A 12,858-nucleotide genomic window follows, 5' to 3' on the forward strand; every position below is an offset into this window, starting at 1 on the left:
AGTTGAGACAAGACAAGCGCCTGTTCCACCATGTTGTGCCCTCAGGGCATTGTCTATTTCCCCACCATAGTTGAAGTGCTTTGGTTACTCCTCCCCCTTCCCATTCTCAGGAGAGTTATTATCCTATCCTGGAGTGCTATGGTTACTCCTCCCCCTTCCCATTCTCAGGAGAGTTATTATCCTATCCTGGAGTGCTATGGTTACTCCTCCCCCTTCCCATTCTCGAGAAAGCTACTCCTATAAAAGCCCTTCTTCCGCACCTCTCTCTCTTGCCAGCCCTTCACTTTGTTTAGACGCAGGAAAGTTGCATTGGATCGACCTTCTCGTGGTGCATCCCGTGAGTACCCATTCATTGGGGAAACTGACGATCCTTCCTAGCCGACTGAATCCACATGGATCCCAGTCACTTTCAAAGCCAGCAACAAGCAGCTCCTGACAGCTTTGCTGTTGACTGTCTACAGAAGAAGGGCAAACTAAACGCTAGAAGAAGAAGAAGGAAAGGTTACTGCGTGAGGCGGCCATTTTCGCTACCTCCACGTGGCCCAACCTGCTTCTCTCGCACCCAACTCTGAGGTGCCAGCGCAAATAAAGATTTGTGTTTCCTCTTCGCTCCGGATCTCTGCGGCGCAGCCCGACATTCCCTGACCCAGCTTTCTGGTCCTTTCCCAGCCATGACTTCATCTCCCTAGACAATAACTTGGATCCACCTGAGTATCAGATTTCAGGCTCACAGGCTCACAGGAAAAAGAAAAAAAAAAAAAAAAGCATAGCCACAGGCCCTTTGGAATATAACTAAAATAGGCCTACTAGCTATCTACAGAATGGAGGACCACCCCCCCAACTCTTCATGTCCACTATTCTAGCCTTTAGGTTCATGATTGTTCAACAATTTGTTTGGCTTTGTATGTTGACTCTCTTTTCTGCCACCAGGTTCCAGATGTTACCATGATGCCGACTAGACTTCCCTGGACAAACAACCTCACCAATGTCTCCTGGAGCTCTGCTTTCCCAGAGTCCCACCCCACTAGGGAAAGAGAGAGGCAGGCTGGGAGTATGGACCATGTTCATCGGGGAAGCAATTACAGAAGCCAGGCCTTCCACCTTCTGCATCCCACAATGACCTTGGGTCCATACTCCCAGAGGGATAAAGAATAGGAAAGCTATGGGGGGGTGGGGGGGGAGATACAGAGATCTGGCAGTGGGAATTGTGTGGAGTTGTACCCCTCTTATCCTATGGTTTTGTCAATGTTTCCTTTTAATAAGTAAAAAAACAAGTAAAATTAAAAGAAAATGTCTGAAATTCTTATTTACCTAGTCGAGGGGTTGGGGGAATATATATCATATGTATGTATGTCATACCATATATGAAATAATTCATTTCTCAATTTTTTTTTTAACCAGAGCACTTATGGTGGTGCAAGGGATCAAACTTGGTACTATGTAGCAAGTATTTTTTCAATTATAAGCACTGTATGTACTTAGTTATCATGTTCCAGATTGATGAGGTGGTCTCTCTCATCTTAATAAATCTTTTTTAAAAAGCTTACACACTTTTCACAAAATGGAGTATTTCCTAATTATGATGATACCTCTTTCACTGTAGTATTATACTACAAATAATCCAGTTTCTCCTACTACCAGAGATAAAACTACATCTACAATATGGTACAAAAATAAATTCCATGTGTCAACAACTATACTGTAAACCATTATGCCCAAATAAATTCTCCAACTTAACAAAGGGTTCAAGGGCACTGAAGGGTGGCTGGCAGTGGGTGTAGCAGGTGGAATAGATTAAGGACTTTAAGTCTCTAATTAGCCAAAAAGAAATGCCACAAAGACCATGACTCATAAAAAGGTACACTTAGTACATATATTGCTAAATTAGGCATAATTTAACTAATCTCTAAAACCACAAATTTATAAGAGACGAGAAAGCAACAGACAAGCACAGCTGGAGCACCGCCATAGTATCAGTTACTATAACATCATAAGGAGAAGCCTAGATTTAAATTGCATTGCATATGCTCAGTAAGGAAAGGACAACTTCATTACAATGATGGTACCTGGGTGAGCAAAACAGCTCACCCAGGAGGGTGCCTGCTTTGGCATGTGCATGACTCAGGTTTTAGTCTCCAGCACATAGGAGTACTGTGGTTGGTACTAAGAAAAGTCTCAATGTTCTGCCTCTCACTCTTACTCTCACAACTCTTTCTCCCTTTCCCTCTTTCTCTGTCTCTTTATCCAAAAAACCCAAGCAGTGAGGCCCCCTGAAAACCAAGTGAACAAATGAAATATATGCATTTTCATTTAGAAAAGTTGCTTATCTGAAAAAACTTACATCCTGATAAAAATGGCATAAAATTACTGTATTTGTTCCTATCTACCCAATAGCCATCAAATCGTAAGATTTCTAATAGTTTAAAAAGTAGCCTAAGAAGAAGTCAAAGCACATTACTACTTTACAAGGTATTCTATATATTTCCTAAAAGAGAAATGAGTTACAAAGAGAACACATATTGTTCCTCCTTATTTAAGTAAGTCTAATAATAATAATAATAATACACAAACACATGCATTAAAAGTCTGGAATGATATTTATACATTTGTAAAATCTTAGTGTTTTTTAGAACAAATGTATTATTTTTACCTCTCCTCCCTGCACACTTCACTCCTCCTAAAATCTCCACTATCATAATGACTGCCAATTCACTTTTCCCCTCATGTATACTTCAAAAGTGTTAGGAAAGGAAAGAGAAGGGGGCTGCGTGGTCAGCTGGTTAAGTGCAAATGTTGCAATGTGCAAGGACTATGGTTCAAGCTCCCAGTCCCCACCTACAGGGAAAGCTTTGAAAGTGGTGAATCTGTGCTGCAGGTGTCTCTCTGCATCTCTCCCTCGATATCTCAGTTTCTGTTGCTATTCAATAAATAAATATTTTTAAAAGAGAAGCAAAGGGAGCTGAGGAGATAGCATAATGGTTATGGAAAGAGACTCTTATCCCTCAGGGTCCAAAGGTTCTGGGTTCAATCCTTAGTGCCACCATAAGCCTGAGTTCAGCAGTGCTCTGGTAAAAAAATAATAAGTAAAAAATAATGATAATGGGTAAAAGAGGAGCAAAAAAAAAAAAACAACTTCTTGTACTCTGTCAACAAAATTAAGATAGTTTTATTTAATCGGAATGAACTGGTTAAAACAAAAAAAAGTTCATTATTCATATGTAATCTTTAAAAAAAAAAAGGAGATGCAGACTGGGAGGTAGTACAAAGGCAATGAATTAAAGCACTCCACCTTCATGCTTGAAGTTCTGACATTGAACCTGGCATCACATGTGCTAGAGTGATACTCGGGCATGTGTATTCACACACTGGCGCATTTTCTCCTTCACACTAATAAAGTAAAGCTATTTTATTTGGATTATTAAAATTTCTGGAAAAAAAAGACATACAATAATGAGCAATTTAAAAAAACATGAAGCAGGTCAGCTGGGGAGATAGCACAATGGTAATGCAAAAGATTTTCATGCCTGAAGCTCCCAGGTTCAATCCCTGGCACCACCATAAGCCCAAACTGAGCAAAGCAAAGGTGGAAAATATATAGAAGAATGATTCATTTGAAACTATTTATTTCCCAAAATATGTTGTCTGGTGTCAGCTTCTGAAAAGAGAATTCCACAGAATTTGAAAACTCTACCTGTTTGGGAAGTTTGTCACACAACACTGGCAATTAAAGTTTCTGAGACAGACACAGCTTATTCAGCCTAGTGTTATACTATTTTGACTTTGATTTTTTTTTTCCTTGTAGTTATTTTAGTTTACCTATGAACATTCCAAGATATTTAAAGTTTCATACAATACTTTTTTTAAACTTATTTTTTATTTTTATTTATTCCCTTTTGTTGCCCTTGTTGTTTTATTGTTGTTGTTATTGATGCCATTGTTGTTGGATAGGACAGAGAGAAATGGAGAGAGGAAGGGAAGACAGAGAAGGGGAGAGAAAGACCTGCAGACCTGCTTCACTGCATGTGAAGCGACTCCCCTGCAGGTGGGGAGCCGGGGTCTAGAACCAGGATCCTTAAGCCGGTCCTTGCACTTTGCACCACCTGTGCTTAACCCGCTGTGCTACAGCCTGACTCCCCATACAATACTTTTAAAAATGATCTGTAATGAATATGTATTGTGTAGATGTTTCTAGCTAGTATCAGCATTAATTTGGAGAAAAAAATAGAATAGCTATTAGGGTAAACACTTGTGGGGGGAAAAGCATAAGAGACTGTTGGTTCACTTCTTACGGGTTTTGGCAAGATGAGGGAGAAGAAAGGCCAACTCATTTTTACTGAGGCAATCAGAACACCCAATACAAAAATAACAGCCTATATAAGTAAGTGTACCACAAGGGGGAGCTGTTCCCCCATCATATCTGGCATACTCTTTCCAATCAAATAGATATTTAATCAACATTTCGTTTTAAAATAGCTAAATAATCTCAGCTAAAATTAAAACGAGACTGTGACTATTCATTTTTACAGCAATACAAGAACTTGGGAAAGAGGGCCTGTCTTAGTGACAGAGCATTTGGTACCTACCAGAATAACATTAATTTTTGCGTCCAAGGGAATGTAACCAGCATTTAATTGGTCAACTGAAATTTTAGTACAAAAGCAAGTACCAGTTCAAAGATGACACATTAAATCTTTTTTTTTTTTTATGGCCTCCAGGGTTATTGCTGGGGCTTGGTTCCTGCACCACGAATCCACTGCTCCTGGAGGCCATTTTTTCCCCTTTTGTTGCCCTTGTTTTTTTATCGTTGCTGTGGTTATTATTATTGTAGTTATTGTTGTTGGAGAGGACAGAGAAATGGAGAGAGGAGGGGAAGACAGAGGGGGAGAGAAAGATAGACACCTCCAGACCTGCTTCACCGTCTATGGAGCGACGCCCCCTGCAGGTCGGGAGTCGGGGGCTCCAACCGGGATCCTTTGCCTTGCACAGTGAATGAACCCAGTATGAACTCAACAAATGCTGAGTTTTTCTCCTCATTCTAAACAAAGGCAAAACAAGCAGGTCAAATCAGACCTTGACTAAGTCATTTGATATAAATACCTTGGTACCTGGATAAAATAATAAACAAGACTTAGATTTCAAGGTAGGAAAAAGATAGGTAAGAAGGAGTCGGGCGGTAGAGCAGCGGGTTAAGCGCACGTGGTGCAAAGCGCAAGGACCGGAGTAAGGATCCCAGTTTGAGTCCCCAGCTCCCCACCTGCAGGGGAGTCACTTCACAGGCGGTGAAGCAGGTCTACAGATGTCCATCTTTCTCTTCCCCTCTGTCTTCCCCTCCTCTCTTGATTTCTCTCTGTCCTATCCAACAACGACATCAACAACAACAATAAAAACAAGGGCAACAAAAAGGAAAATAAATATAACTTAAAATTTTTTTTTAAAAAAGGGGGGGGAAGGATGGGTAAGAAATAGATGTTCCGCGTCAACAAGGGCAATAATAATAACCACAACGAAGCTACAATAATGGCAACAAAAGGGGGGGGGGGGAAAGGCCTCCAGGAGCGGTGGATTCATGGTGCAGGCACCGAGCCCAGCAATAACCCTGGAGTAGGAAAAGAAAAAGAAAAAAGAAATAGATGTTCCTCTTTTGTTGTCTTGTAGTGTTGGAACCTTAAGGACTTGCATGGGAGTTGGACAGTAGCGCAGCGGGTTAAGCCCAGGTGGCGCAAAGCACAAGGACCTGTGTAAGGATCCCGGTTGGAGCCCCCGGCTCCCCACAAGCGGTGAAGCAGGTCTGCAGGTGTCTGTCTTTCTCTCCCCCTCTCTGTCTTCCCCTCCTCTCTCCATTTCTCTCTGTCCTATCTAACAACGATGACATCAATAACAACAACAATAATAACTACAACAATAAAAAACAAGGGCAACGAAAGGGAAAATATATAAAAAAAATTTTAAAGGATTTGCACATGGATGATTCTGCTACTTCTGATGGGGCTCCTTTTTCCCCTTTCGATTCAGATAGAGAGAAACAAAGAGGAGAAACACCAGAGTGCCATTTCACCTTTCATGAACGTTCCCCTGGTGCTGCATATAGTGCCCCCATGTGGTGCCAGAGGTCTGAACCCAAGTTCACATACAGTATAAGTATAGTATGTGTTCTATGGGGTGAGCTATCTCCCAGCCCCCTAGAACTCCGGTTTGTATACTCACAACTCTTACTACAAGTCTCAAACAAAAACCAAAGTGCTACTAATTATTAAACTAGAAAGAAGTTATATATACAATTACTACTCAGAAAACTATAATGTTTGGATCTTACAAAATTTATGTTTAAAGGCTAAGTAGGGGGACCTGGCAGTAGCGCAGCGGGTTAAGCACACATGGCGCAAAGCGCAATGACCTGCCTAAGGATCCCGCTTGGAGCCCCCGGCTTCCCACCTGCAGGGGTTTCGCTTCATAAGCAGTGAAGCAAGTCTGCAGGTGTCTATCTTTCTCTCTCTCCCTTCTGTCTTCCCCTTCTCTTTCGATTTCTCTCTGTCCTATTCAACAATGACAGCAATAACAACAATAATAATAACCACAACAACAATAAGCAACAAGGACAACAAAAGGGAAAAAATAGCCTCCAGGAGCAGTGGATTCATAGTGCTGGCATCGAGCCCCAGCGATAACCCTAAAGGCAAAAAGACAAAACAAAAGTGGGTAAAATTTCTAAGTAATATTGAAGCAAATGACTCAGTGTCCATCTAAATGTGGTTGAAATTCGTGGATGTTGAGTGTGGAGAGTCTATTGAATGAAATTTATGCTAGCTTGGAAACTTTAACTACACTCAGTCTCACGGGGTAGAAACTATAAATATCAGAAGACAAAATGATCTTTCCTTGTGGAAAAGGAAGGAGAAACAAATCCTAAGAAAAATGACAAATATCAGATGATTAGACAAGTAAATGTAAAGGTGGTAGCAATAATAGAAGGAGAAAAAAATAGAGATATTAGCAGAGACCATCTTTAAAATATATTAACAGCTGAAGGTACCAGGCAGCACCATGTGCAAGCACCCAGGTTCAAGCCTCTCATTCCCACCTGCAGGGGATAGGCTTTAAGTAGTGAAGCTGTGCTGCAGGTGTCTCTCTCCCTGTTTCCTCTTCATTCTTAACTTCTCTCCATTAACAACAACAACAAAAAAATACAATAAAAGCTGGAAAAAAAAAATTCACGTTCAGAAAGTATAGATACTAAAGAAGCAGCAGACAGTGATCCGGGAGTTGGTATAGTGGATAATGTCTTAGACTCTCAAACATGAGGTCCCAACTTCAAACCACAGGAGCGTATGTACCAAAGTGATGTCTGGTTCTTTCTCTCCTATCTTTCTCATTAATTTTTTTTTCCAAAAAAAAAAGGAAAAGAAAAAGGAACAAAAAGGGGGTCAGGCACTGGTGCACCAGGTTAAGTGCACATAGTACGAAGCATAAGGATCCCGGTTCAAACCCCTAGATCCCCACCTGCAGGGGGGTTGCTTCACAAGTGATGAAAGAGGTTTGCAGGTATCTATCTTTCTCATCCCCTCTCTATTTCTCTCTGTCTTATCCAAAGGGAGGAGGGGGAGGAGGGGGAGGAGGGGGAGGAGGGGGAGGAGGGGGAGGAGGGGGAGGAGGGGGAGGAGGAGAATGGCCAAAGGAGCAGTGGACTCGTAGTGCTGGCACCAAGCCCCAGCCATAACCCTGAAGACCAAAAAAAAATCAAAAGGGCAAAGAAAAATATTATAGGTTGCTATGGAAAAGAAAAAAGGAACATATTTATATGTATTTATACAATACTACCAAGTTTTCATCAGTCTGCTCAACAGTAACCCTGAGGGACAGGTGAGAGGAGAAGGATATATTCAGAGTGCTAAGTGCCAAAAACTGTCAAGTCAAGAAGACTTCCCTGAGTTCCAGGAGGTAGTGATGAAGTGTTGTGCCTTCCGGCATAAGGTCCAAAATTCAATTCCCTGGCATTGAATATACCAGTGTTTCTCTAGTTGTCCCTCCTCCTCCTGCTGCTCCCTCCCTCCCCCCAAAAATAGAAGAAAAAAAATTTAGTTGTCACTTAATATGATGGAGAAATAAAAGGCCTTCTCAGACACAAGAGTCTAAAGGAGTTTGGCACCACCAGACACTTACTGCTAGAAAGACAAGAAGAAACATGAACACTAAGCTGCAAGTAAGCTCATAAAGAACCAGAGGTGAGTAAAGCATGAAAGGGGATGGGCGGTGGCACACCCAGCTGACACACACATTACTATGTGCAAAGATGGGAGTTCAAGACTCTAGCCCCCCACATGCAGGAGGAAAGCGTCATGAGTGGTGAAACAGAGCTGCAATGCAGGAGTCTCTCTCTTTCTCCTTCTCTACCTCCCCTTACCTCTCAATGTCAATATATTAAATTAAAAATAATTAAATTTTTAAAAGAAAACATAAAAGAGGAAAATATGGACAGAAGCAGAATAAATGAAGATTCAAAAGGACATATTTTAGACACATTAAGTTGGTTACAACCCTCTTGGTAACAACAAAACAAAAATATGGATCAATAATACTCAAAGCGAAAACAAACAAGAGAATCACAAGCTGGGCAAATAGCTTAGTGGCTAAGCAGAGAAACCTTCATTCCTGAGGCACCAAAGATTCTAGGTTCAAACCTCAGTACTACCAGAAGCCAGAGTTTAGCAGTGATCTGATAAAAGAAAATAATAATAATAATGAGGAAGGAAGGAAGGAAGGGAGGGAGGGAGGGAAAGAAGAGAGTCACTATGGAAAAGCCAAAATGCTCCAAAACACATTCTATGAGGTCAGTATTACTTTGATTTCCAAAGCAGGAAAGAAAAAAATAAATAACAGGAAGGAAGGGGGAGTCGGGCAGTAGCACAGCGGGTTATGTGCATGTGGCGAGAAGCACAAGGACTGGCGTAAGAATCCCGGTTCGAGCACCTGGCTCCCCACCTGCAGGGGAGTCGCTTCACAGGCAGTGAAGCAGGTCTGCAGGTATCTTTCTCTCCCCCTCCTCTCTCCATTTCTCTCTGTCCTATCTAACAACAACAACAATAATAATAATAATAACTACAACAACAATAAAAAAAACAAGGGCAACAAAAGGGAAAATAAATATTAATGTTTAATAAAAGGAAGGAGGGAAGGAAGGAAGGGAAGGAAGGAAAGAAAAAGAGAGGGGAGGGAAAGGTGGAACTGGATCTTCACCAATATATGTGTTTAAGGCTCAAAATAGACTTAAGACTTGGATATTATTGATAGATCTGATGCCATAACATAGAAGAAAACACAGATTTGTTAACCCTGAATCAGAGAAATTTAGGAATTCAATTACTTGGCAAAGAAATAAATCAAGAGCTCCAAGTCCATGTAGTCCTGGACAGCAGCACTAGTCTTTCAGATAAAATCATATTCATTTTCAAGAGCTAGTGGGTTCAATTTTGCTTTCCGTAATAATGCATACTCTAAAGAAAGGTACAATATGGAAATTACTCAACACATGCTAGTTTTTTCAATCATACAATCAACTGACTATATTATATATATATAATAGTCAACACTTATTCAGCACCTTGTGGTGAACTGACTCAGTGCTAAGCATATTTTTAATTATTTTAATTTTATTTGTTTACTTATTTATTTATTTATTTATTTTGCCTTCAGGGTTATTGCTGGGGCTTGGTGCCTGCACCACAAATCCACTGCTTCTGGAGGCTATTTTTTTTCCCTTTTGTTGCCCTTGTTTTATTGTTTTGTGATTATTATTATTATTGTCATTGATGTCATTGTTGTTGGATAGGACAGACAGAAATGAAGAGAAGAGGGGAAGACAGAGGGGGAGAGAAAGACACCTGCAGACCTGCTTCACCACCTGTGAAGCGACTCCCCTACAGGTGTGAAGCCGAGGGCTCCAACTGAGATCCTTGCGCCTGTCCTTGCATTCCAGAGCACCGCCATGTGCACTTAACCCACTGTGCTACCGCCTGACACCCTCAGTGCTAAGCATTTTTAAGCATTAACTCATAATGCAAGAAGAAGAAAAAAAAAATTTTTTTTTTGGCCTCCAGGGTTATTACTGGAGCTCGGTGCCTGCACTATGAATCCACTGCTCCTGGAGGCTATTTTTTCCTTTTGTTGTCCTTGTTGCTTACCGTTGTTGTGGTTATTATTATTATTGTTGTTATTGCTGTCATTATTGTTGGATAGGACAGAGAGAAATCGAGTGAGGAGAGAAGACAGAGAGGGGGAGAAATGATAGACACTTGCATACCTGCTTCACAGCTTGTAAAGCCACCCCACTGCAAGTGAGGAGCCAGGGGCTCAAACCAGGATGCTTGCGCCGGGTCCTTGCGCTTTGGGCCACTTGCGCTTAACCCACTGTGCTACCGCCCAACCCCCAGCAAGAAGAAAATTTTAGGTGATATTCAAGTAATGAAACTATTGGTAGGAGATGATATATTAAATTAGTTTTATTTCATTAGTTCCAAGATAAACCCTTGCCAAAATAATCTCCAAAGTTTATAATTACTTTATTAACTATTTTTTGACCAAAAAAACAAAACAACTATAGAAACTGTCAGCAACTCCGATGTTCACATCAAGAAAAAAAATTGTTTTTTCCCTCAGAGCACTGCTCAACTCTGGCTTATGGTATATCAGAAGTTTGAACTTGGGACCCCAGAGCCTCAGACTGAGTCTTCTGCATACCCATTTTGCTATCTTCCCCAGCCAGACAAAGTTGTTTTTTTCTATTTTTTTGTTAGTAATTTCATAACAGTCTTCCCAATATATAATGGTCTACCCGATTATAAAATGACATGAGCATAGCTCCACACTGTACCTATCAACAAAGTACTGAGATACTCACCCTCAATAATAATTGCCATAATTCTCAGATGATCTTAGAAATAATTTGGTTGGAGGCTGGGTGGTGTCACGCCTGGTTGAGCGCATGTATCACAGTGCTCAAAGACCCAGGTTTCAGCCCCCGGTCCCCTCCTGCAGGGGGAAGCTTTACTAGTGGTGAAAGCAGTGCTGCAGGTGTCTCTCTGTCTCTCTCCCTTTCTATCACCTCCTTCCCTCTTGATTTCTGGCTGTCTCTATCCAGTAAATAAAGATTTTTTCAAAAAAAAATTTTTTTTAATTTGGTCACTTTTGTTTTTGCAAGTTCATGTGTTTTAGTTTCCTATCTTCTCCATTCATAAGTAGTTAACATCATAGCAATAGTTTTACACTGTCTTATTTTAAAGGTTATCAATATATTACATAATTTAGTATCATAGTTAAATATGTAGCTGGTGCTAGAGAAAGATGAATATAGAATGATCTCATTCATAAGCAGAACTTAAGATACAAGAACAGAAAGGGGAAACACAAACTTAAACTTGGACAGTTTGGGTGTATTGCACCAAGGCAAAGGATTCTGGGGAAGAGGCGTATGGGAAGGAGGGGCTTTAAAGTGCTGGTGTATGATGATAGAGAAGGGCCTAAGCTGGGGGTGACAGGGTTTTATAAACACCTATCATGGAGAGATGGGAAACCATACCCATGCACCAACAACTGTACTGTAAACCATTAACTTTCCAATTCGGAGGGGAAAAAACTGTTCTTAATACTACCTAAACGCCTCATAGTCTTTTTTAAAAAAATTTCAAACCTATAGTAAAATGAGAAAGCACATAAATTTCTAATAATTAAGATATATTTTAAAGCTAAAATTCTCTTACCTGAGCATGAAAATTGGACATAGTTGTTGTCTCTATATCCTTCTTTCCCAATATCTCCATTTTGACTGGTGAATTGGGAAAATTAAATGAAAAGTAGTCTAAGAAGTCAGGTAAATAAGTAGCTGCCCCATGAACAATACCCATTACATAAAAAGCTGCAGAGTCTTCGTTTTCACTGAACACCAGACCCACAAACTCTTCTGCAAATCTCTCCATCTCCATAGGAGACAGGTGGGAGAGTTCGTTACTGTAGGCGTGGATAACTGATGCACCTCCATTAGGCTGGTGCTCAATATGAATGAGTCGTTTGAATTCCAAAGTGTCTAATCTTCTGAGGTTATTCTGAACCCGTGGCTCCTTCAGTGACACAAATGGAAATTCACTGTTCTCTGGAACTTTGGAATCACAGTTCTTGGTATCCAAATTCTTCCCAATATAATCCTTTATATCATCATTTAGAATGCCTTTGGCTTCTTGATCTTCAACATCAGACAGCAATCCTGAGCAGATGGTTTGAATAGATTTGCTATACATTTTTGGACGCTTCCTTTTTTCATTCTCTTTGTGTTTCTTTTTCTTTTTCTTCTTTACCTTTTTAATTTGTAAGTCTTCTACATTTGGTTTTGGTTTATCTTTCCCACCTGTTGGAAAAAAAGTTTTTTGAAACTCCATACTTTAGTTAACTAAAAAAAGTTAAAACGCTTTAAGAATTGCTTTGTAATAAACAAGTCTACTTGGAATTAGATTCATATTTAGGGCTGATTCTAAAGTGCTGATAAACATAATTTAATCAATCTTTTCCTCTACACACACACATATGGGTGACGGGATTGGGACTGTCCATCAATGGTACATAGCACCATTTTGATATAGCAGATAATAATCCATGTTCATTGAAATGAAATGAATGAAATTAGAAAGCTAATTTTCACATTTTAAATATAGAAAACAAAAGTTAGAAATTGAACAAAGGTCCTCAATTTGTTTCGACTGACACATGCACACACGTGCATCATCCATAGTTTATCTAATTTCTTAAATATTATATCTAGTTATGAATATTTATACACCGTAAGGAGAAATACTAGTATATAAACAATAGCAACTT

General features: G+C 40.2%; 1 protein-coding gene across 2 annotated transcripts in view; it reads right to left on the bottom strand.

The window, feature by feature from the left end:
- Positions 1–12,858, bottom strand: part of RSBN1L (round spermatid basic protein 1 like) — a 71,756-nt gene that overhangs the window by 20,859 nt on the left and 38,039 nt on the right. For both annotated transcript variants that reach the window (XM_060196345.1, XM_060196344.1), the window contains one exon: positions 11,751–12,391. In XM_060196345.1, coding sequence (XP_060052328.1) covers positions 11,751–12,391 — 641 coding nt within the window. The remainder of the gene's footprint in view (positions 1–11,750; positions 12,392–12,858) is intronic.

The sequence above is a fragment of the Erinaceus europaeus genome, chromosome 8 (assembly GCF_950295315.1).
Source record: "Erinaceus europaeus chromosome 8, mEriEur2.1, whole genome shotgun sequence".
NCBI lineage: Eukaryota > Metazoa > Chordata > Mammalia > Eulipotyphla > Erinaceidae > Erinaceus > Erinaceus europaeus.